The 22,977-nt window shown below is 44.9% G+C and overlaps 1 protein-coding gene across 1 annotated transcript in view; it reads right to left on the reverse strand.

The window, feature by feature from the left end:
* Positions 1-22,977, reverse strand: part of IGSF9 (immunoglobulin superfamily member 9) — a 641,834-nt gene that overhangs the window by 527,629 nt on the left and 91,228 nt on the right. Inside the window, 1 exon segment of the mRNA XM_078669195.1 lies at positions 7,659-8,153. Coding sequence (XP_078525321.1) covers positions 7,659-7,716 — 58 coding nt within the window. The 5' untranslated portion in view covers positions 7,717-8,153.

Below are 22,977 nucleotides of genomic sequence, written 5' to 3' on the forward strand. Positions count from 1 at the left end.
AGATAGAGAGGGCGATAGATAGAGGGAGGGAGGGCAGTAGATAGATAGAGGGAGGGCGATAGATAGATAGAGGGAGGGCGAAAGATAGATAGAGGGCAGGTGATAGATAGATAGATAGATAGATAGATAGATAGATAGATAGATAGATAGATAGATAGATAGATAGATAGATAGATAGAGTGAGGGTGATATATAGACAGATAGAGTGAGGGCGATAGATAGATAGAGTGATGGCGATAGAGTGAGTGCGATAGATAGATAGAGTGAGGGTGATAGATAGATAGAGTGAGGGCGATAGATAGAGTGAGGGCGATAAATAGAGTGAGGGCGACAGATAGATAGAGTGAGGGCGACAGATAGAGAGATAGAGTGAGGGCAATAGATAGAGTGAGGGCGATAGATAGAGTGAGGGCGACAGATAGATAGAGTGAGGGCGACCGATAGATAGAGTGAGGGCGATAGATAGAGTGAGAGAGATAGATTGAGTGAGGTGGCCTCATGGTGGACATGGTGGTGGCCATGGTGGTGGTGGTGGACATGGTGGTGGTGGATGTGGTGGACATGGTGGTGGTGGACATGGTGGTGGTGGACGTGGTGGTGATGGGCGTGGTGGTGGACGTGGTGGTGATGGGCGTGGTGGTGGACGTGGTGGTGGTGGACATGGTGGTGGTGGACGTGGTGGTGGTGGACGTGGTGGTGGTGGTGGTGGTGGAGGTGGTGGTGGTGGACGCAGTGGTGGTGGATGGGGTGGATGTGGTGGATGTGGATGTGGTGGTGGAGGTGGTGGTTGTGGACGTGGTGGTGGAAGTGAAGGTGGTGGTGGGTGTGGTGGTGGATGTGGTGGTGTTGATGGTGGACATGGTGGTGGACATGGTGGACGCGGTGATGGTGGATGCGGTGGACGTGGACGCGATGGTGGTGGACGTGGATGTGGTGGACATGGTGGTGGTGGACATGGTGGTGGTGGACGTGGTGGTGGTGGACGTGGTGGTGGTGGACGTGGTGGACGTGGTGGGTGTGGTGGTGGTGGACGTGGTGGTGGTGGACATGGTGGTGGTGGACGTGGTGGTGGTGGAGGTGGTGGTGGTGGCGGACATGGTGGTGGTGGACGTAGTGGTGGTGGATGGGGTGGATGTGGTGGATGTGGTCGTGGTGGACGTGGTGGTGGAGGTGGTGGTTGTGGACGTGGTGGTGGAGGTGGTGGTGGGTGTGTTGGTGGTGGACATGGTGGTGGACATGGTGGACGCGGTGGTGGTGGACGCGGACGCGATGGTGGTGGACGCAGTGGACATGGACGCGATGGTGGTGGACGTGGTGGTGGTGGACTTGGTGTTGGACTTGGTGGTGGCAGTGGTGGTGGTAGTGGATGTGGTGGAGGTAGGCATGGTGGTGGTGGTGGACGTGGTAGTGGCCTTGTGGTGGACCTGGTGGTGGACATGGTGGTGGTGGACATGGTGGTGGTATACATGGTGGTGGTGGTGGTGGACGTGGTGGATGCGGTGGTGGTGGATGTGGTGGTGGTGGTGGTGGTGGACATGGTGGTGGTGGACGTGGGGGTGGTGGATATGGTGGTGGTGGTAGACGTGGTGGTGGTGGACGTGGTGGTGGTGGATGTAGTGGTGGATGTGGTGGTGGACTTGGTGGTGGACGTGGTAATGGTAGTGGATGTGGTGGTGGTGGAGGTAGACGTGGTGGTAGTGGATGTGGTAGTGGCCTCGTGGTGGCCGTGGGGGTTGACATGGTGGTGGAGGTGGTGGATGTGGTGGACGTGGTGGTTGTGGACATGGTGGTGGTGGAGGATGTTGTGGTGGACGTGGTGGACATGGTGGTGGTGGGTGTGGTGGTAGTAGTGGTGGTGGACGTGGTGGTGGTGGTGAAGGTGGACGTGGTGGACATGGTGGTGGTGGATGCAGTGGTGGACGTGGTGGTGGTGGGTGTGGTTGTGGTGGACATGGTGGTGGTGGATGTGGTGGACGTGGTGGTTGTGGACATAGTGGTGATGGACGTGGTGGTGATGGACGTGGTGGTGGTGGGCATGGTGGTGGTGGACGTGGTAGTGGTGGACGTGGTGGGGGTGGACATGGTGGTTGTGGACATGGTGGTGGTGGATGTGGTGGTGGTAGTGGTGGTGGTGGTGGACGTGGTGGTGGTGGACATGGTGGCATTGGACATGGTGGTGGTGGACGTAGTGGTGGTGGATGTTGTGAAGGAAGAGGGAAGGAAAGAGTAACAAAAGAAAGAAAAGTTGTAAATAATAATACGGAAAGTGTGGAGTGTGATGATCGACAAACTGTTCTGTGATTTGAGCATCCTAAATACCCGTTACTTGTTTTCCTGTTCATTTTAAACAAATGAACTGTTCTGGCAGAAAATAAGTGACTACGGTTTTTCTCAGCATACACCTGAATGTCTATTCCCTCAATGATTTATTAGTTCAAAGTCATTAGAGTTCAGCAGCGAACACCTGCGGGCTGCGTGGAAAATGTTTAAGGTCCCAAAATGATTAGAGCCAAAAAGAAACTAAATAAGATGTGCCTCAGCAGAGCTGTTTTTCTTACAACCAGCTGAGTTGTATGTAATTTTACTGTTATTGGGCTGCTGACATTCAAGAGAAGGGGGGGGGTGGCAGGAAATAGTAGAGAGCTTCAGGTCACCCAAGACCAGAAATTCCAGTGCTGGTCGGACCACAGCAAATCTTAATGTGACAAGGGACTAGATGTGCCACTGTTGGGCTTTTGGTTGAACTACCCACAGCACTCTGGGATTTGTAGATTTGTTTTGCTTCAATAGGACTAGTTGAATTTATTAAGCTAAGGACTTGCATAAGCGGACTCAAGTTGCTTGAGTAAGGCTCCTAGAGGAAAGCATTACCTGGTATCATACTCACAAGTTTACAGACAAGGAAAGCAAATGACAACTTGAAATCATTAGCTGTAATGACATTTTAGGGCATAAGTTAAGCAATGTTTTGTTAATGTACAAATACAGCTACAAACAACATCCAGGGTTCCAGCAGCAGGATCATTTTCAATAAGAATTTGTAATCCTTTACCACACACGCCCCTTTTCCCTGCAATTGACGTGGCATATAAAAACCTTTGTCCTTCTGCCACCCCTTCTGGATTAAGCGTCTGCTAGTTCAAAGGAGCCCGTTAGAGAGGAATCCTTATTTCTCCGGTTTAAGGAAAATAAACTTGAGAAGAAAAGGGAACAATGACCCACAAGTAGCCTGGTGTACGTTACTGTACTAATCTTGGAGCAGATGTAACAAGTGCTAAGGTAAATAGTTTAAACTGATTTCACGAACTGATGCTTTCGCCACAGCTGGGAATCAGCCCCCTATTATTAGGACCAGGCAGAAAGGGAGCGAGCCGACTGGCGGCCATGGCTTGATATATTTATTGTGAAGGGTGGCGCTGCCCGCAAGGGGCTCCCCGTGCTATCCCTGAAAGAGCAAGCGTGAGAGGTGGGAGTGCTTTTCCTCCCTCCCTGCAGTGCCTTGCTGTAGAGGAAAGACTCTTTGAGGCAGTGCGCATTCCCTAAAACATTGGAGAATGGAAACGTTTACGTTGTGTGGGGCATGCAAAGGGAAGAGAAAAAGAGCTGCTGCCTCACTTATAAACCAATGGCTGCATGTTTGGATAGAAAAATGTCTGAAGATATTTGCAGCCATAGTGGTGTTTTTGGATCCATTTCACAGTGGAACAAATCGCGAAAAAGAGGGTGAGCGGCATTTGTTGAAGTCATGGTTTTCGACAAGGAAGTCGAGGAACAAAGCGTGGCGAGCTGCCTCTTGAACAGAAGTACTGCTCATGTAAAGCATTCCAATACCTTCCGGTCAGGTATGCGCTACATCTCATAAGTGCTAATAACAAGCCGAGCCACCCATGCCTAATAATTAACTTTAGGTTGTCAAGTTACCCAGGTTATCTTCGGATGAAGGGAGAAGGTTAACTTATCTGAAGTAAATAAACCTTCTGCCTCTGCCCGTCAGGTCTGCAGGGGCTGTAGGGATCTCGGTACTTCATCCAGGCAACACAACAGCACCAACGTAGTCACGTAGGGAAAGTGGACGAAAATGTTAGAAGTCGCCGAAATGCTGACAATGGACGAACGGGTGCCATTGTTGGAGTGCGGTGCCATTGTTGGAGTGCGGCAATTTGGTGTTGCTGAAAGAAAAACAAGCTCTCGGCATTGCGTGCCTTACTATAATCTCGCCCAACAAGCATTGCTAAAGCAATGCCATAGGCGAGACCTAAAAACAGGCACTAGCAAAACTAAAAAGCTGACTTTCCTATGGTTCTTTAAAATATTTTTGTGTGCAAACATATGCAATATGAAAGAATGGCAAAAATATAAAAAATATATAAATTAGTGGCCGAACTTCGTGTACACACCCACCCTGGTAAAGACCTGCAGTCCACATTAGGTGTATGTGGCCGTTTCTAGGTGTTTTGCCACCCTAGGCGAGAATTGAAAAATGCCGCCCCCTCCCTTTTACTACCATCACTCTCTCCCCCTGTCATCCAGGCTAGAAGAATTAGATATAAAAAGCATTAATTAAATATCTTAAAGAACTTGTATTAGGAGCTGGTAGCATGAAGACTGAATAGCTGCATGCTGTACACTCCTTACTGGCAGCGAAAGTATTCACAACTCCGTATCATTACCATTAACAATGAAGAACAACAGGGAGTTTAACCAGAATGCAGTTTTCTCACCACTAATTAGGAGATCCACTCCACGCTGGGGGTCGACAAAATTGTGAATTTTGTTCTCAAAATCGACGTCTCTTTTACAAATATCTCAAAAAATGACGCAAATTTCCTAAAATGCTCTTGGCCAATATCTCAAATGAAATTTACACACAAGGGCTTACTCCAGGTAATAAAAAAAGTCACAAAAGGTACCAGCAGGAGACTGGTTTGAGAACAAATGCATCTCAACCACAGATCTAACGTTCTTGCGAGGACTTTTCTCCTTGAACTAGTGCCCTCTGGTTGAAAAGTAAGCAAAATTTCACAATAGCAAAATAACAAAAATTAATTTATAAAATTCATGCAATTCCGATATTCTCATTTGTTGCGATTAAACTTTCACTCGGGCCTACTTATATCCTAGAATGGCAAATAGTCTCCCAAACAATAGCAGGGCCGTTTTTTTTCGATATACAGATAAACCTTAATCTCCCCACTATGCTTCTATAACCTTAATTCTTTCACATACGCACTTCCAGATGGGCCGTCTCGCGCACGAAGGCCTGGAAGGACACGGAGAAACAAGTGCCGGCCTTTGACTGCCTGCCTCCTCTCCTTGATCTGTTCTCTCCTATATCCTCTCTTTTCTTTCTCCCTCATCCCTTTAAGCAATTCTCTCCTCACCCTTCCCCTCGTCCCTCCTCACATAGCCCCTATATCTTTTCCTGTCTCTGTACCTCCCCTCCCTCCAAATGCCCTCGTCCTTCTGCAGCTCCCCCCTCCTGCGGTGTCCGTGGGGCTCACAGGTCTCCTTACTTTGCCTGTAAGTTCTTAAAGCTCAGATGGTAAGTGGAGCACACAGGCCTGTCAAGTCATATCTCCTCTCTCATCCTCTCCTCACCCCCCACCCCCCACCCTGCGCTCAACCCTCCTCTCTCACTCAGCTGCCATCTGCACCTTGCGGGAGGGGAAGTGAGAGGTTAGTTTAAGGATGCCCTCCCTACCTGATTGATTGGCCCCGCTACCTCGAAGTGAGGCGTAGAGAGAGCCGGAGAATAAGTATGAATCTCACATTTCATCATTGTCTCGTTACATTATGATATCCCGCATACTATGAGCTGATTGGCTGCTAATCAAGTGGGTTCATCCGTCTTTTTGCTACAAGTGTCTTCTATGGCATGGTGCTTTGTGGGTATTGTAGGCCCATAATTATTGTATTGGAGGGTGGCAAACGTAGGCACTGTAATATTGATGTTCTTTAGGACTCATGTTTTGCACTACAGCTTGGAAAAACAAGAGAAAACATTCTTATACCGCACGCCTATCATTACTGTTTTGCGTGCTGCACGAATGGAGGCGCATGCGTTGGAGGAAATAATTTACGAGCTCAACACAATTGGAGAAAGAACCCTCTCTCCTTTAGAATGGAATATGTGTGCATGTTTCCTTGAAATACTGACAATTTATATTTATCTTTTAATAATACTATTAATATATTGGTTTTTGTACACAAGCGATACATACGAGCCAGAGACTTCACCTGTGACAATTTTCTAAACGTTTTTTTACTTCATTTTCCCTACATCCAAACACACCACATAAACAGGAGGATCAGTATAGGACAATAGGAATCATAAAGGTCTCTTTCAGGTCTTAAATAAAGCCCCTAACTCTTGGAGGCGGTAAAGAAGGACTGAGACATGTAGTCCAAAGCCACAATGATATAAATGGCCCTAATAGCTCTAATCATCACCTTTGCCTTCTTAGGGAAACAACCTTTACAACGCGGTCAATACACCGCTGATACCTTTACAACGCGGTCGTTACAACGATAGCATTGTTAGTACGCAATGCATTTACATTGCAAGTCTTTACAAAGACTTCCACTAGGGGGCGCTGAGATATTGGAAATTAATTCCCTACTGTTGCGCAAGCTGGAGTAGGAATAGTAAATGATACTATTACTAAGTCCAGCGCGCCCACTAGTGGAAGTCGTTGTAAAGACTTGCGATGTAAATGCATCGCGTACTAACAACACAATTGTTGTAACAACCGCGTTGTAATAGCACGCAATGTAGTACATCACGTAGTAAAGTGCTATATTCGATCCCCAACCATGTACACACTCACACCAAAAAATAGCGCACAAAGAGCTCAAACTAAGCCTGCGTGCAACATCTGTTGTGGCTGACAGAGCATCCCCCAATCCAATAATGAAGCATGTCACCTAATGTGGGTGAGGGGTTTGAGTTGTTTGTTTGAGGAACACATACATAAATAAATAAATAAAGTCAAACAGCACCCTCCTGGGAATTATTTTCTTGAACTAGACGTTCCATATCGCAGACTCTGGATTCAGTACTTTTTGTGTTGATATAGGAGGTGTGTTTCTACCAATGACGTACGTAATCAGAAGTCTGAATCCACCTCTAATGCATTCTGGGGTAAGGCTACGTGCACATACCAATCCTCACAAAAGCCGTACTCACTACATACACTGCAGTAGGCTTACACACAAACAAAATATGTCCAGATGGTGGCCAAATCTACCACCACTATATCCTGATGCGAGTAATTCACCGAAGTACTACACAGCTTGTAAGAAGTCTCTCGCTTCCCCCTCCTCTCACCCCAAATGCAGACCCATGAAGTCTTATACAGGTAGCCGCAGTGATTTATTTCAAGCAGATCTTAACCGGCCATGACATATAAAAAAAAGGCTGTCAAGCACCCATGTCATTATTAGGGACGTCACCAAAGCAGCGTTGCTTAGGAAGATATGCTCACAGAGAAGGCTCGTTAGGGGATTGAGATAAGGAAGAAATAACCCTTTCAGGGGCAAGTGATCACTGCTTTCTTTAAACAAATATTTGCTCGATACACATGCCCAGGTTCTTGACACTTAATAAACCTCGACTAGGGCAGCTGTGGTAGAGAGACTAAAGTAACAAAGCATCTTACCTTCAGTTACGTAGATGTTGACCAGGCCAAGACAGGCAATCCATAAACCCCAATGCATAGCACAGACACCCCGGTTTGAAGTTCAGACTGTCCAAAGTCTTCCTTTTCCAGTAAAACCTGAAGAATATCAGCCCACCTGGTGAGTAGGAAACAGAGTACAGTGCACCAAGTGCCCACTTCCTCTCCTTTTGCTTTCAAAAAGAATGTCCCATCGGGTATAATAGATTTGTGGTTACGTAATGTTTCGAGAAAAATATGGCGGCGTAGAATATGGAGTCCACCAGCCTCGAGTTTCCACGCAGCCGTATGAGATGGAGAAGACACCAAACAGTCTTTAGGGAGAATCCGCGTAATCATTGAGTTTGTGCTGTTAGGTTTATGAAGGAGACACTTTGGGTGATCAATCCTCAGAACCAACTTCTACGTCTCTGGCTGTGCTGCTCGCGCCGGCTGGTACATCTGACTTCCTGGAGTAGGGCTCCCAGGGATAGAGATCTGCAAGTAAGAGAAACAGAAGACATGTCAAAGGGAAAGTTAATACGGGTGTAAAATGCCAGGTACCCCAGCTATGAACGAGAGCCCTGCCTTTTCAAGTGGACTCATTATACATTACATCCTTTCACGTTATGTAGAAGATGAGATTAAGCAAACTTAATGAACGGATTTATTTTAATCAGTTGTGCACCTTGCCATGTGTGGAACACAGGTCTTGGTTTATGCGCCCAAAACATATTTGTGCCTAAAGCAAAAATGATGCCCCTACAGATTGGGTGGAAAACGGAACGGATGATATAGCGGACTCATCAGCTGAGCTTGGGTGTGCAGGTAAGAAGCACATGCGGTCTCTATCCTCACAGTGAGTACCTTGGGCCTCATTTATGAAAAGTGACGCATCGCTGCGTGAAAACAACGATGCGTCACTTTTCATTGCGCCCTCCTTGCGACACCAATGATGCGTCATATTTACAGTATGACGCCTCATGGCGCCAGGAGTTACAGATACGTCAGTATTTCTGACGTATTTGTATGGCGCAAAAGTGACGCATTGCTGGAGTGTGTCACAAAAGTGAAGCAACTCCAGCAATGTGTCCTTTCACATGGGGCAAGCCCCATGTGAAAGGGCCTGCGTCAGTCTCACGCCTGCTGTGAGGCAGGCGTAAGAAATTGACGCATTTACATCCTAGAAGTGGCACAGTGAAATCTTATAGATTTCACTGCGTCACTTCTATGATCCTTTCCTGCGTCAGAGGGAAACATCCTTTACAACGCAACTTTTACCACGCAGTGCCTTTATGACGCAACTTTTACAACGCAAACCATTACAACGCATTGCGCTGGGGGCGCTCTAGGATAGGGAATAAGTTTAATTTACTATCCAACACCTTCCCTACTATCCACGGGGACTGGAGTTGGAATAGTAAATTAAACTATTCACTATTCAGCGCCCCAAAGCACTATGCGTTGTAAAGGTATTCGTTCTAAATACCGCGTTGTAAAGGCATGCGATGTAAAAGCATGCGTTGTGATGTCATACATCCGCGTCAGAACGCCCCCCCTGCATACATTATACCTGGCGCAGGTATAATATAGCGCAGGGGTTTACAAAGTGACGCATCTACATAGATGCGTCACTTTGTAAATATGGTGCAACAAGGCACATTTTTTACGCCACTGGTGCGTCACAAAAAGTGACGCACCGGCGGCGTAAAAGTGACGCACAGCCTCATAAATGAGGCCCCTTGCGTCTTATCACACTCCTGGGAGTAATTTTAATTATTCCAGAGTGATTTTGATTATTCCTCGTTACTCTTTGATGTGGAACAGCCGATGATAACTTGATTACGTCTGCTCGAGGAATTAAGAGAAATTTGGAGGGAAACATTTTACTGCAAAAACTCATTTACCAGGCCTGCTCAAGCTGCTTTTTATGTTCTTTTGCATTAGCGCTATGCTTTAACGTAATATACATTAAATCCATTTCGGACACAAGGGTCCATTTTGCACTAAGAAACTAGCGCTAAATGCCGGGAGTAAGTTGGGGAAAATTCTACCCCAAGTGCACTTTTAGAGACTGTGAGCGGCTGCTTGTGCTGCTATTCATGTTCTGTTGCATTTAGCACTATTTCTTAACATAAAATTCAACCTCACGTCCATAGTGCTAAATGCAGAATCTTTAGACAATTGCGTGTGATTATACTACATGGAAGTTATCATGTTACGCCCACCCCTACTTGTGACAGATCCACAACTGACCAAACAACCACATTATTTAAATAAGTCAGTACTACACAGAAGAATACGTACTATAAAATTCTCTCTAATATAAGTAGAGTATGAAGTGATGTTTGAGTCTCCTACAAGGCACTTAAGGAGTGTCCAAGGGTGACGGTTGTAGGGCCATAATAACAACCAAAGTTTGGGGTTTTCCCGTTTTTGAGACCTAAGTTAACAAAACTATTTTTTCCAGAACTACATGCCGTAGAAAACCAATTTCTTGAGTGAAGCAGTGATCATGACTCTGCGCCACTTTTACAGCCAAAACACTAAGGGGCTAATTTAGAAGCCCCTTGCTTCATCCGTACATCACTTTTCCCATGTTAAAAATAATGCAAAAGTGGCGCAAGAGGCTTGTGAATAGCTCAGCTTCAACCCACAATGGGTCTGTGCAATCGAGAGAGATGGTAAGGTTGATCGGGGTGAGGCTGTGCAGCACTTTTGGCAATGTAAAGGTAGCAGGTACGTCAGATGCATGGAGTTTTATTAGCAAATTAATGAGTGCGAGGCTCATGAAGACAGAGAGAAAGAGGACAAAGAGAGGGAATTATTTTGAACAGGAAGTATAAATGGGAGAAGCAAGTGGCCGACAGTAGTTCAAGAACATAAGATGTGAAGAGTGTGTAGAGGCGGGCTCACGTTGAATGAAGGGGGAGAAAACACCAGGTGTAAGTAGAAGCAGGTTCCAGTTCAAAGGTGGAGTAGGTGTTGCGAATACGACCAGGGCCGGGCTGAGAACCAAAATCGGCCCTGGCAAAGTGCTCAGCCGGCCCCCTGGGGGTGCGACCGAGCTCTTTGCAGGGGCCGGTTTTCGGCCGATTTTGTTACAGGGCCGATTTTGCAGCTAAGCTGCAAATACGGCCCCCAGGGCCCAAAACCGGCCCCCACCCTTGCGGAGCACCGGGGGATTGCCCGGTGCCCGCAACTGCCAGTCCGGGCCTGAATACGACCACGAGTAGATCGGAAAGTAGTTTACTCTGCACTTGACCAAATGACAAATATGGCAACAAGTGAGAACAGATCAAAGAAACTAGCACCTTGACACCGTCACAGGGCATAGAAAAAACAGCCGAAGTGATGGAATGGGGAGAGGGCTTAAAAAGGAGTCCTGAGTTATTTCCTCAACTCTAGAGTAATTAGAGTTGTAGGGGAACAGCGCCCAGAGTTGGGAATATAACTAAAGCATGTTCGAGGGCAAAGAAAATGCTTACTGTCTCAACAGGGAGGAATGCCTTTCAGCTGATATAAAGAAGTTGGGACAGTCAGGAGATTGAATGAGTGAATCAGAAGAAGATTAAAAGGTGACTGAAGGTGACGAAAATGGGAAATGTCACAGGTGTCCCACTCCTCAGAAGTTCCCAATACATGCTTTATCAAACCACTTTCATCTGACTTTGCAATGGCAAATAAAATATCGCTCTGGTTCGCAGATTTAGTAAATATATTTGTATATTCAGGGATGGTGATGGTTAGGCAATACGGAGAGTCCAGGTAGCGGCAAGGACGTAAAGGGATATGAAACACACAAGGGAGGAGACAAGAAAAAACATGCACTCCCACAGAGAGCTAAAGGCAAGAGAAAACAGTAGTTTCCTGAATCAACAAGTGAAGGACTCAAATCATAATTGTAATGAAGAAATGCTCCCGAAGTGGGACAAACAAAAAAAAGCATTGGCACAGCCAATAGGTCTCGCCTTTGGGACCTTATGTGTTTAGCCAGAGCTTTTGGCTATGTTGTAGAGCATTGTGGCTGCTGTGCATCATGTTGAAAAGTTCTAATAAAAAGTGTTAAGCATTTTGGTTACCTTTATACAGACGAAGATGACACTATATACAACTGAAAAATCTGATTAAAAAAAGATTTTAACATGAAAATATCTTCTACTTTCTTTGTACTAGCACTGCTGGCAACTTCTTCCTGCCTGTTTGTTATAATTTTTTTGTTATGGGGGAGCGGGGCATAAATAACGGGGGAGTGGAGGTTGGAAAACAGTAATTTAATTAGAACACAAGCAGCGGACGGACACTAGGGGAGAATCAACAGATGCCAGATTCCAAGGGCAGACTGATGATGGAGTTGGATTGTGTGGCCTGGAACTGTGGTGTTGAGTGAATTTATGTTTAGTGAAATTGTGTCATTGTGTGGAGTGCATTTATGTTGATTGTGGTATGTGGTATAGAGTGCATTTCTGTAGAGTGTATTTACTTTATATTGAGTAGAGTGCAATTATGTGGCGTGTAATTATGTGGCACTGAGTGGTATTATGTGGAGTGTATTTATGTCGCATTGAGTAGAGAGTAAATATGTGGCGCGTAATTATGTCGCACTAAGTGGTATTTTGTGGAGTGTATTTATGTTGCATTGAGTAGAGTATAATTATGTGGCATCTAATTATGTGCCACAGTGGTATTAAGTGGAGTGTATTTATTGCATTGAATAGAATGTAATTATGTGAAGCGTAATTATGTGGTACTGAGTGGTATTATGTTGAGTCTATTTATGTTGCATTGAGTAGAGTGTAAATATGTGGCATGTAATTATGTGGCACCAAGTGGTAATATATGGAGTGTATTTATGTTGCATTGAGTAGAGTGTTATTATGTGGCGTGTAATTATGTGACACTGAGTGGTAATATGTGGAGTGTATTTATGTTGCATTGAGAAGAGTATAATTATGTGGCTTGTATTTATGTGGCACTGACTGGTATGTGGGGTGTATTTGTTGCATTGAGTAGAGTGTAATTATGTGGCGTGTAACTATGTCACACTGAGTGGTATTATGTGGAGTGTATTTATGTTGCATTGAGTAGAGTGTAATTATGTGGTGTGTAATTATGTGGCACTGAGTGGTATTATGTGGAGTGTATTTATGTTGCACTGAGTTGAGTGGAATCATGTGGCGTGTAATTATGTGGCATTGATTGGTATTATGGGGAGTGTATGTTGTATTCAGTACAGTGTAATCATGTGGCCTGTAATTATGTTGCACTGAGTGGGATTATTTGGAGTGTATGTTGCATTGAATGCAGTGTAATTACATACCATATAATTATGTGGCACTGAGTGGTATTGTTTGGTGTGTATGTTGCATTCAGTAGAGTGTATTTATGTGGTGTGTAATTATGTGGCACCGAGTGGTATTTGGAGTGTATGTTGCATTGAGTGCACTGGAATTATGTAGCATATAATTTTGTGGCACTGTGTGGTATTATGTGGAGTGTATTAATGTTGCATTGAGTAGAGTGTAAATTTGTAGCGTGTAATTATATGGCACTGAGTGGTAATATGTTGAGTGTATTTATGTTGTATTGAATTGAGTGAAATTATGCGACATGCAATTATGTGGTACTGAGTGGTATTATGTTGCATGTATTTATGTTGCATTGAGTAAAGTGCAAATATGTGGCGTGTAATTATGTGGCCCTGAGTGATATTATATGGAGTGTATGTTATGTCGCATTGAATAGAGTGTAATTATGTGGCGTGTAATTATGTGGCACTGAGTAGTATTATTTGGAGAGTATTTTACATTAAGTGCAGTGTAATTATGTTGCATATAATTATGTGGCACTGAGTGGTATTGTGTGGATTGTATGTTGCATTCAGTAGAGTGTAATTAGGTGATGTGTAATTATGTGGTACAAAGTGGTATTTGGAGTGTATATTGCATTGAGTGCACTGTAATCATGTAGCTTATAATTATGTGGCACTGAGTGGTATTGTGTGGAGTGTATGTTGCATTCAGTAGAGTGTAATTAAGTGGTGTGTAATTATGTGGAATTGAGTGGTATTTGGAGAGTATAATGCATTGAGTGCAGTGTAATTATGTAGCATATAATTATGTGGCACTGTGTAGTATTATGAGGAGTGTATTTATGTTGCATTGAGTAGAGTGTAAGTATGTGGCGTGTAATTATATGGCACTGAGTGATATTATGTGGAGTGTATTTATGTTGCATTGAGTAGAATGTAATTATGTGGTGTGTAATTATGTGGCACTGAGTGGTATTATGGAGAGTGTATGTTGTATTCAGTTGAGTGCAATTATGTGGCGTGTAATTATGTGGCACTGAGTGGTATTATGTGGAGTGTATGTTGCATTGAGTGCAGTGTAATTATGTAGCAAATAATTATGTGGCACTGAGTGGTATTGTGTGGAGTGTATGTTGCATTCAGTAGAGTGTAATTGTGTGACGGGTAATTATGTGGCACTCAGTGGTATTTTTCATTTTATGTTGCATTGAGTGCAGTGTAATTATGTAGCATATAATATTCTGGCACTGTGTGGTATTATGTGGAGCGTATTTATGTTGCATTGAGTAGAGTGTAAGTATGTGGCATGTAATTATATGGCACTGAGTGGTATTATGTGGAGTGTATTTATGTTGCATTGAATTGAGTGAAATTATGTGAGGGTAATTATGTGGTACTGACGGTATTATGTTGTGTGTATTTATGTTGCATTGAGTAGAGTGTAAATATGTGGCGTGTAATTATGTGGCACTGAGTGGTATATGGAGTGTATGTATGTTGCATTGCGAAGAGTGTAATTACGTGGCGTGTAATTATGTGGCACAGAGTAGTATTATTTTGAGTGTATGTGAGTGCAGTGTAATTATGTAGCATACAATTATGTGGCATTGTGTGGCGTGTATGTTGCATTCAGTAGAGTGTAATTATGTTGTGTGTAATTATGTGGCACTGAGTGGTATTGTTTGGGGTATATGTTGTATTAAGTGCAGTGTAATTATGTAGCATTTAATTATGTGGCACTGAATGGTATTGTATGGAGTGTATGTTGCATTCAGTAGAGTGTAATTATGTGGTGTGTAATTATGTGGCACTGAATGGTATTTGGAGAGTATGTTGCATTGAGTGCAGTGTAATTATTTAGCATAAACTTATGTTGCACTGTGTGGTATTATGTGGAGTGTATTTATGTAGCATTAAGTAGAGTGTAATTATGTGGCGTGTAATTATGTGGCACTGAGAGGCATTATGTGGAGTGTATGTTGCATTGAGTGCAGTGTAATTATGTAGCAAATACTTACGTGGCACTGAGTTGTATTGGCACTGAGTTGTATTGTGTGGAGTGAATGTTGCATTCAGTAAAGTGTAATTATGTGGTGGGTAATTATGTGGCACCGAGTGGTATTTGGAGTGTATGTTGCATTGAGTGCAGTGTAATTATGTAGCATATAATTATGTGGCACTGTGTGGTATTATGTGGAGTATAATATGTTGCATTGAGTAAAGTGTAAGTATGTGGCGTGTAATTATATGGCATTGAGTGGTATTATGTGGAGTGTATTTATTTTGCATTGAGTAGAGTGTAAATATGTGGCGTGTAATTATGTGGCTCTGAGTGGTACTATGGGGAGTGCATGTTGTATTCAGTAGAGTGTATTTATGTGGCGTCTAATTATGGGGCACCAAGTGGTATTATTTGGAGTGTATGTTGCATTGAGTGCAGTGTAATTATGTAGCATATATTTAAGTGGCACTGAGTGGTATTGTGTGGAGTGTATGTTGCATTCAGAGTGCAGTTATGTGGCCTGTAAATAGGTGGCACTGAGTGGTATTATTTGGAGTGTATGTTGCATTGAGTGCAGGTCCTTTCCAGCCATAACGGAAAATATTGTGGAAATAAGTGTTAGGCCAAATAAATAGTTTGGATACAATGATAGAGTGAGGACGATAGATAGAGTGAGGGCGATAGATAGATAAAGTGAGGGTAATAGATAGATAGAGGGAGGGCAATAGATAGATAGAGTGAGGGCAATAGATAGATAGATAGTGAGGGTGATAGATAGATAGATAGATAGATAGATAGATAGATAGATAGATAGATAGATAGATAGATAGATAGATAGATGGTTGTGTGTGTGCTTGTGTGTGTGCTGTGGTTGTGTGTGTGTGGTTGTGTGTGTGTGGGGGGGTTGTGTGTGTTTGGGGTTGTATGTGTGTGGGGTTGTGTGTGGGGGGGGTAGTGTGTGTGTGGGGTTGTGTGTGTGTGGGTTGTGTGTGTGTGGGGGGTTGTGTGTGTGTGGGGTTGTGTGTGTGGGGGGTTGTGTGTGTGTGTGGCGTTGTGTGTGTGGGGGGTTGTGTGTGGGGTTGTGTATGTGTGTGGGGTTGTGTATGTGTGTGGGGTTGTGTGTGTGCGTTGGGTACTGAGTGGTATTTGGAGTGTATGTTGCATTGAGTGCAGTGTAAATATGTGGCGTGTATCTATGTGGCACTGAGTGGTATTTGGAGTGTATGTTGCATTGAGTGCAGTGTAATTATGTGGCACTGAGAGGTATTTGAAGTGTATGTTGCATTGAGTGCAGTGTAATTATGTTGTGTGTAACTATGTGGCACTGAGTGGTATTTGCAGTGTATGTTGCATTGAGTGCAGTGTAATTATATGGCGTGTAATTATGTGGCACTGAGTGTGATTTGGAGTGTATGTTGCATTGAGTGCAGTGTAATTATGTGACGTGTAATTATGTGGCACTGAGTTGTATTTGGATTGTATGTTGCATTGAGTGCAGTGTAATTATGTGGCGTGTAACTATGTGGCACTGAGTGGTATTTGGAGTGTATATTGCATTGAGTGCAGTGTAATTATGTGGCGTGTAATTATGTGGCACTGACTGGGATTTGGAGTGTAAGTTGCATTGAGTGCAGTGTAATTATGTGGCGTGTAATTATGTGGCATTGAGTGGTATTTGGAGTGTATGTTGCATTGAGTGCAGTGTAATTATGTGGCGTGTAATTATGTGGCACTGAATGGGATTTGGAGTGTATGTTGCATTGAGTGCAGTGTAATTATGTGGCGTGTAATTATGTGGCACTGAGTGGTATCTGGAGTGTATGTTGCATTGAGTGCAGTGTAATTATGTGGCGTGTAATTGTGTGGCACTGAGTGGTATTTGGAGTGTATGTTGCATTGAGTGCAGTGAAATTATGTGGCGTGTAATTATGTGGCACTGAGTGGTATTTGCAGTGTATGTTGCATTGAGTGCAGTGTAATTATATGGCGTGTAATTATGTGGCACTGAGTGTGATTTGGAGTGTATGTTGCATTGAGTGCAGTGTAATTATGTGGCGTGTAATTATGTGGCACTGAGTTGTATTTGGATTGTATGTTGCATTGAGTGCAGTGTAATTATGTTGCTGGTAATTATGTGGCACTGAGTGGTATTTGAAGTGTATGTTGCATTGAGTGCAGTGTAATTATGTTGCGTGTAACTATGTGGCACTGAGTGGTATTTGGAGTGTATGTTGCATTGAGTGCAGTGTAATTATGTGGTGTGTAATTATGTGGCACTGAGTGGGTTTTGGAAGGTATGTTGCATTGAGTGCTGTGTAATAATGTGGCGTGTAATTATGTGGCAGAGAGCATGAGAGTACTGCAAGAAGTCAGGATAGGGCAGAGAGCACGAGAGTACTGTGAGAAGTCAGGATATGGCAGAGAGCACTGAAAGGTAGAAGTGAACGTGGGTGGAGAGGGAGAACCGAAAGGACAGAAGACTGTGGGTAGACAGGGTGGAAGCAATATAGGAGCCCAGCAGGTTTATATTTAGTTGCTTCTAATTTTAGAACTTGTGCAATTGTTGCCTATTGGGCTTTGCGACAGACAGATAACAGCCTTTTTACTTTTATCACTGCGGAAGTGTTTCCAAATAGTAACTTGCATACTTTCTGCAAATAATAATTAATAATAAGTTATATAAGTAATTAAAAATTGATCTCACACGTCTTTGCATTAGCAACTGGAATTAGGTAATTAATTAATTAAGGATTAAGTGATTCGACCAGAATCCCAGGATGATTGAGCCTCCCACCAGACTTGAACCCGCTTCCTCAGCTTCAGAGTCGGCCGCCCTAGATGGTAAGCCACACCCTGCATGTAGATATGGCCTGTACAATATGAGGAGTTAGCCAATATTACAGTGCTCCTCTTTTACACAGAATAGTCAGATAAACAATGTGCTTGATCACGGCACGGCACATCGTTTCTAAGAAATTGGGTCACCGCAGCTATATAATTGAGCACTAAGTGCAGCGCGTAATTGCAGCTATGTCAACAGAAGCATTTCTTTTTGTCAACCAGCAACATGAGGCAATGGTGGTGGAGGGCACTGCACGGAGTAGGGCACTGCACGGAGGGCAGCGCGTAGCTGCATTTCTGTTGAGAAAAGCATGTAAAAAATACAATATGACGTAATGGTGGAGAAGAGGACAGCACGGAGTGCTGTGAATGGCGGCGGGTCGAAAAAAATGCTTTTCTCGACATACATGCAGCTACGCGTTGCACTTCGTGCTGTGCCCTACAGCACGAAGTGCAGCGTGTAGCTACATGTATGTTTTAAAAAGCAACATGAGGTAATGCCTGGGGGAGGGCCCCACACAGAGTAGGCCACCGCAGGGAGTGCAGCGTGTAGCTCCATCTATGTAGATAGAAGCATTTAAAAACAAGCAGTGACGGGCGGAAGTGGCGGTCGGACGTCACAGCAGAGAGAGACACGAGCACAGCACGGAGTAAGGCATAGCACGAAGTGCAGAGCGTAGCTGAATGTATGTCGAGAAAAGCATTTTTTTTAAAAACAGTAACATGAGGTAATGCCTTGGGGAGGGCCCCGCACGGAGTAGGCCACCGCAGGGAGTGCAGCGTGTAGCTGCATGCATGTTGATAGAAGCATTTAAAAACTAGCAGTGACGGACGGAAGGTGGCAGTCGGCGTCAAAGCATAGGAAGAGAAGAGCACAGCACGGAGTAGGGCACAGCCCGGAGTGTAGCTGCATGTAGGTCGAGAAAAGCATTTTTTTAAAACAGCAATATGAGTAATGCCTGGGGGAGGGCCCCACACGGAGTAGGGCAACGCACGGATTGCAGCGTGTAGCTCCATCTATGTAGATAAAAGCATTTAACTAGGCAGTGTGGTGTCTGAGCACATTAAATTAAAAAATAAACAGGAAACCGTGCGCCATGCTAGGAGGTGCAGCGCCCGAGCACATTAATGTTGAAAAAAGACATAAAACCGGGCGCCATGCTAGGGAGCACGGCACCAGAGCACATTAATTGAAAAAAAAAATACCATGAAACCAGGCGCTGTGCTATAGGCAGCACAGCGCCTGAGTGCATTAATTAAGATCCAAGGGTGCATGAGGATCCCAGGGGGAGGCAAGATTAAAAACAAGTCTTCGCGGCTCTATGCTGTTTGGGAGGTGGGAGGGGAAGTAGGAGAGGGGGGAGTGATAGGAATGAAAGCGCTAGCGGCTGCATGCTGGCAAATGGTGACCTGCAGAGCACGTGGGAGGGGAAGTAGGAGAGTTGGTGTGTGATGTGCACACGGGGGAGCAACAGCCTTTGAAGTGTGATTGGGGGGGAGCGGCAGCCTTTTAAGTCTGATGCGAGGCACAGACAAATGGTGGTGTGACGTGGTTGGCCTCGTGCACGCGCCTGTCTCATATGAACTGTGTCTAATCTGCCGTTGGTAGACTGTTCTTTTGCGCTTACTATAATCTCGCCAGCAATGCGCAAGCGCATTGGCATGCGAGACCTAAAAAGCACAAGCATGTATTCCTAGTTTAAGGCCCTTACTAAAGCCTCGCAGCGCAGCACATGCGTGCTGGCTCAGGCGAGACCTAAAAAAGGGAGGAAAGCCATGAAATACGAAGTAGGGAAATCAGATAGTCAAGAAAGTCAAACAATCAAGAGCAAGGAGTTGACCCAAGCCCACTATGATGTATTGGGGACAATAAGGCTTTGACAAAAAACATTTAAAGCGGTCTGTAGGCTAGATTAAACATGGAAGTTATAAAAGCATTCGTTATAAGACTTATATTGGCAGGCACTTTTTTGCCCCCTCTTCTGTGACCATTTGGTAAAATCCTCCCTTGACAGGATGTCCGAAAACGCCCCACGGAAGCTGAGAATGATGCACTAGAAGTTGCCAAATTTTATAGTCCAGAATGCAGTAGGGTTTATTACAACATTGACTGGTCCATTGAACCATTAAGACACCATGGAATTGGAGCAGAATAGCGAAATGCAATATCAAGTCTTGCTTCTGAATCAGACTGGTACACCCTGATAATAGTGATTTGATCAAGAGTTGATTAGCACTCACATTTTTTTAATCAGCAGAGCCATGCCAGTGTGGTGATCTGTGTCCTATAAAATAGATAAAACAATATAACAAGCGCTACAGAACCAATCAGCTTGCTTAGGTGCATTCCCATCAATGACAGGGTTCAACCAAATACAATTTTCAAACACAATACCAACAAATATGAATAATTCATAGGTTTCAAGTTAGAAGACTCCCCCTCACGTGCAAGAAAAGGCATAATGAGTAAAGGTCTGGAGGGTATCCCTGCAAGAAAAATGCTTCTTAAATTTCAGGTTAAGTCCACGCGCAGGTGCAATGGGCAAACTTACTGCAAAGGGGTCCAAGTGAAAAATGTCTTAGCAATGCAACCTTTAGTGGAAGCAACGTACACATCTAAATTACTAATTATTTTCATCACCTCTCTTTTGACTATGTCTTCTTATTTTGGGAGATTAACCATGTGGTCCTGACACCCCTTTGTAAGATTTAGTATATTTAGTACATAGAAAGTGAAACTATTGTAGAGTAGAGTGTTTAGTAACCCTCAATGGTCAACGCACATTGGTCTAATGAGAAATATGGAATACTCCTTTGGCTTCCTTTTACCACTTACCTCTCTTCTAACCCTCATATTCGTTAACCCCTTTTCTTCATAATACTATTCTCTATTTCTGTCACTATTTCTTTCTTTTTTTTTCTCTTTCTCTTTCCTTCACCTTTTTTTCTTTTCCTCCTTCTCTTTCTTCTCTCTCTTCCCTTTTATCTCTTTATTATCACATATTTCTCTTATGACTTTATGCCTGATTGCTTATTTTACTTATGTTAATGTGTACTATTATGGCTTTTGTTGTATTTGAAAAAATCTTGATAAAAATTTCTTAAACAAAAAAAAAAGAAATATGGAATTTCCTGAGAGACTGGGATCTTTGAAAGGTCAACTGTGCTGGTGCAGAGAAAACGAGGCGCCTAAGAAACTGGTACATAACAAACTCTGCCCCATCCCTACATGCCACGTACAAACAATTGCCTGTCAAGAAAGCTTCTGCTTACCACCACTGGCCTTTGGGATATATGTGGGGGTGGTGTGTACGGTTATAATGAAAGAAAACTAATAAAAATGTTTGCCACTCATTTCAGTCTATTTTGGAAGCATGGTCGCCCGTTTTATTCGACGTTTTGAACACGGAAGGACACCTTTAAACTCCCTGCAATGGTGTTTCTTCCATTTGAACGAAAGCTAAGACACTATCCCGAGTGACTCACGGCCACTTCATAAAGACGAGTTCTTGGAACGCGGTTACCAGGAGCCGGGAGCTACTTATCTCCTGCTTAGGGACTGGTGCAAAGCCTGCTCCTCCTGACAGGTACATCTGACGCCACAGGACAATGCTCCACCATCCTTCACGGCACACGAGGCGGAAGCGCGGGGATCCCCTTCTTCAGCGGAAGCCATTATCGGAAGCGCACTGTCAGGACAGGACATTTAGAGAGAAAGCCATCAAAAGATCCGACTTGTAAATGACACGGCAAACTACATGTACAATAGACATTAAAGCGTTTTCGAATTGTAAATTGATTGTTTCTTGAACGCTTGTGTTTCGCTGTATGTAATACGCTATCGTAAATAAATACATAGACACCTGTTAAAATAATAGAAATTAAAAATAAACTTTTCGACGCCCCTGCTGCTCTGATTCTGGGCACTGTATATGTGGCGAATATTGTTTTTCTCGTGGAGCGACATTATTCACTCTTAAACCATACACAAGGGGGGCTTGGGGGAGGGAGCCGACCGCCGGGAGGTCTCCTCCCCCGGGCGGTTTGGGAGAGCTGCGAGGGGTGTCCCTTTAAGAGGGACAGAAGTTTCTAGAATTGGGCTGGTCCAGTAGGACCAGCATAGCCCAATTATAAACCCCCCGCCCACTGCCTACCAGCCACCATTTTAGGTTTGGTGACCTGGTGGCTAGGTGGGCTCATAGCTTTTTGTGGTGCGTGTATTGTGAATTGGGTATTTAGGTTATTGTCTTTAACATTCTCTTGCTACTTTACGATGGAAGACTCTCGTGTTGTGGAAGCGATGCGGCTGCTGGCTGAGGCAGGGCGCATGGATTTAATTTCTGGAGGTGTGCCGGCGCGTCCCCAGCGCCAGGCCTCCGCTGGCGTGGGGGCGGCGGTGCTGGCGTGCTCGTCGCCGAAGAGGAGACGCCCGAGCCAGGTAAGCGAGAGGGGCCGGTCCCGTTCGAGGAAGCCGGCCCCTCAGAAGGCTGCGCGTGTGTTTTCAAGTGAGGCGGCAGCTCCGGCGTTACGCGGCCCGTCTGGTGAGGGCGGTAGGGGGACGCGCGTAGCTCCAGAGTGTCAGGTAGGTGTTGCGGTGGGGGCGGGGGGTGCTCCGACTACGTCTGGCGCTTTAGTGGGGCAGGCGCATGTGTCCAGTGACGCTCTGCCGCCCCCCCCGTTATTCCAGGCTGCTGCTCCCCCTTTCTCTGGTCCGGTGACTTCAAGGGCCGCCTCGGCGGGAGGGCGGGGTAGGGGGGGCAGGGGGGGGAGCAAAAAGCGCTCCGCTTCGGACCCGCTAGTGGAGCGGCGAGTGCAGCATGTGGAGCCCGCCCCGGCTCGTAGCGCGCGCAGAGGCTCTGTTCCATGTGTGGTGCAGGTATCAGGCCAGGAGCGTTTGGTGCATGGGGTTCAGAATGTGCAGTGGGCTGTTGAGGACTCGCAGTTTGCTCCTGAGGCGGCACATTTATTGTTGGGGTCACCTCCCGGCTATGTGGTTTTTGAGAGGCAGGCTGGGGAAACTAGGGAGGCAAACGTGGTTTTTACTCATGGTGAGTTGGACTGCGAGGAGGTGGCACCTGTTAGGCATCAAGCTGTTTTGGGTCAGGCTTCTGATACTGGCATGAGGGATGTGGAGGGTAATGTGGGTAGCCCATTGTTGTTTTCTACCC

This window comes from Lissotriton helveticus, chromosome 12, assembly GCF_964261635.1.
Source record: "Lissotriton helveticus chromosome 12, aLisHel1.1, whole genome shotgun sequence".
Classification (NCBI taxonomy): Eukaryota; Metazoa; Chordata; class Amphibia; order Caudata; family Salamandridae; genus Lissotriton; species Lissotriton helveticus.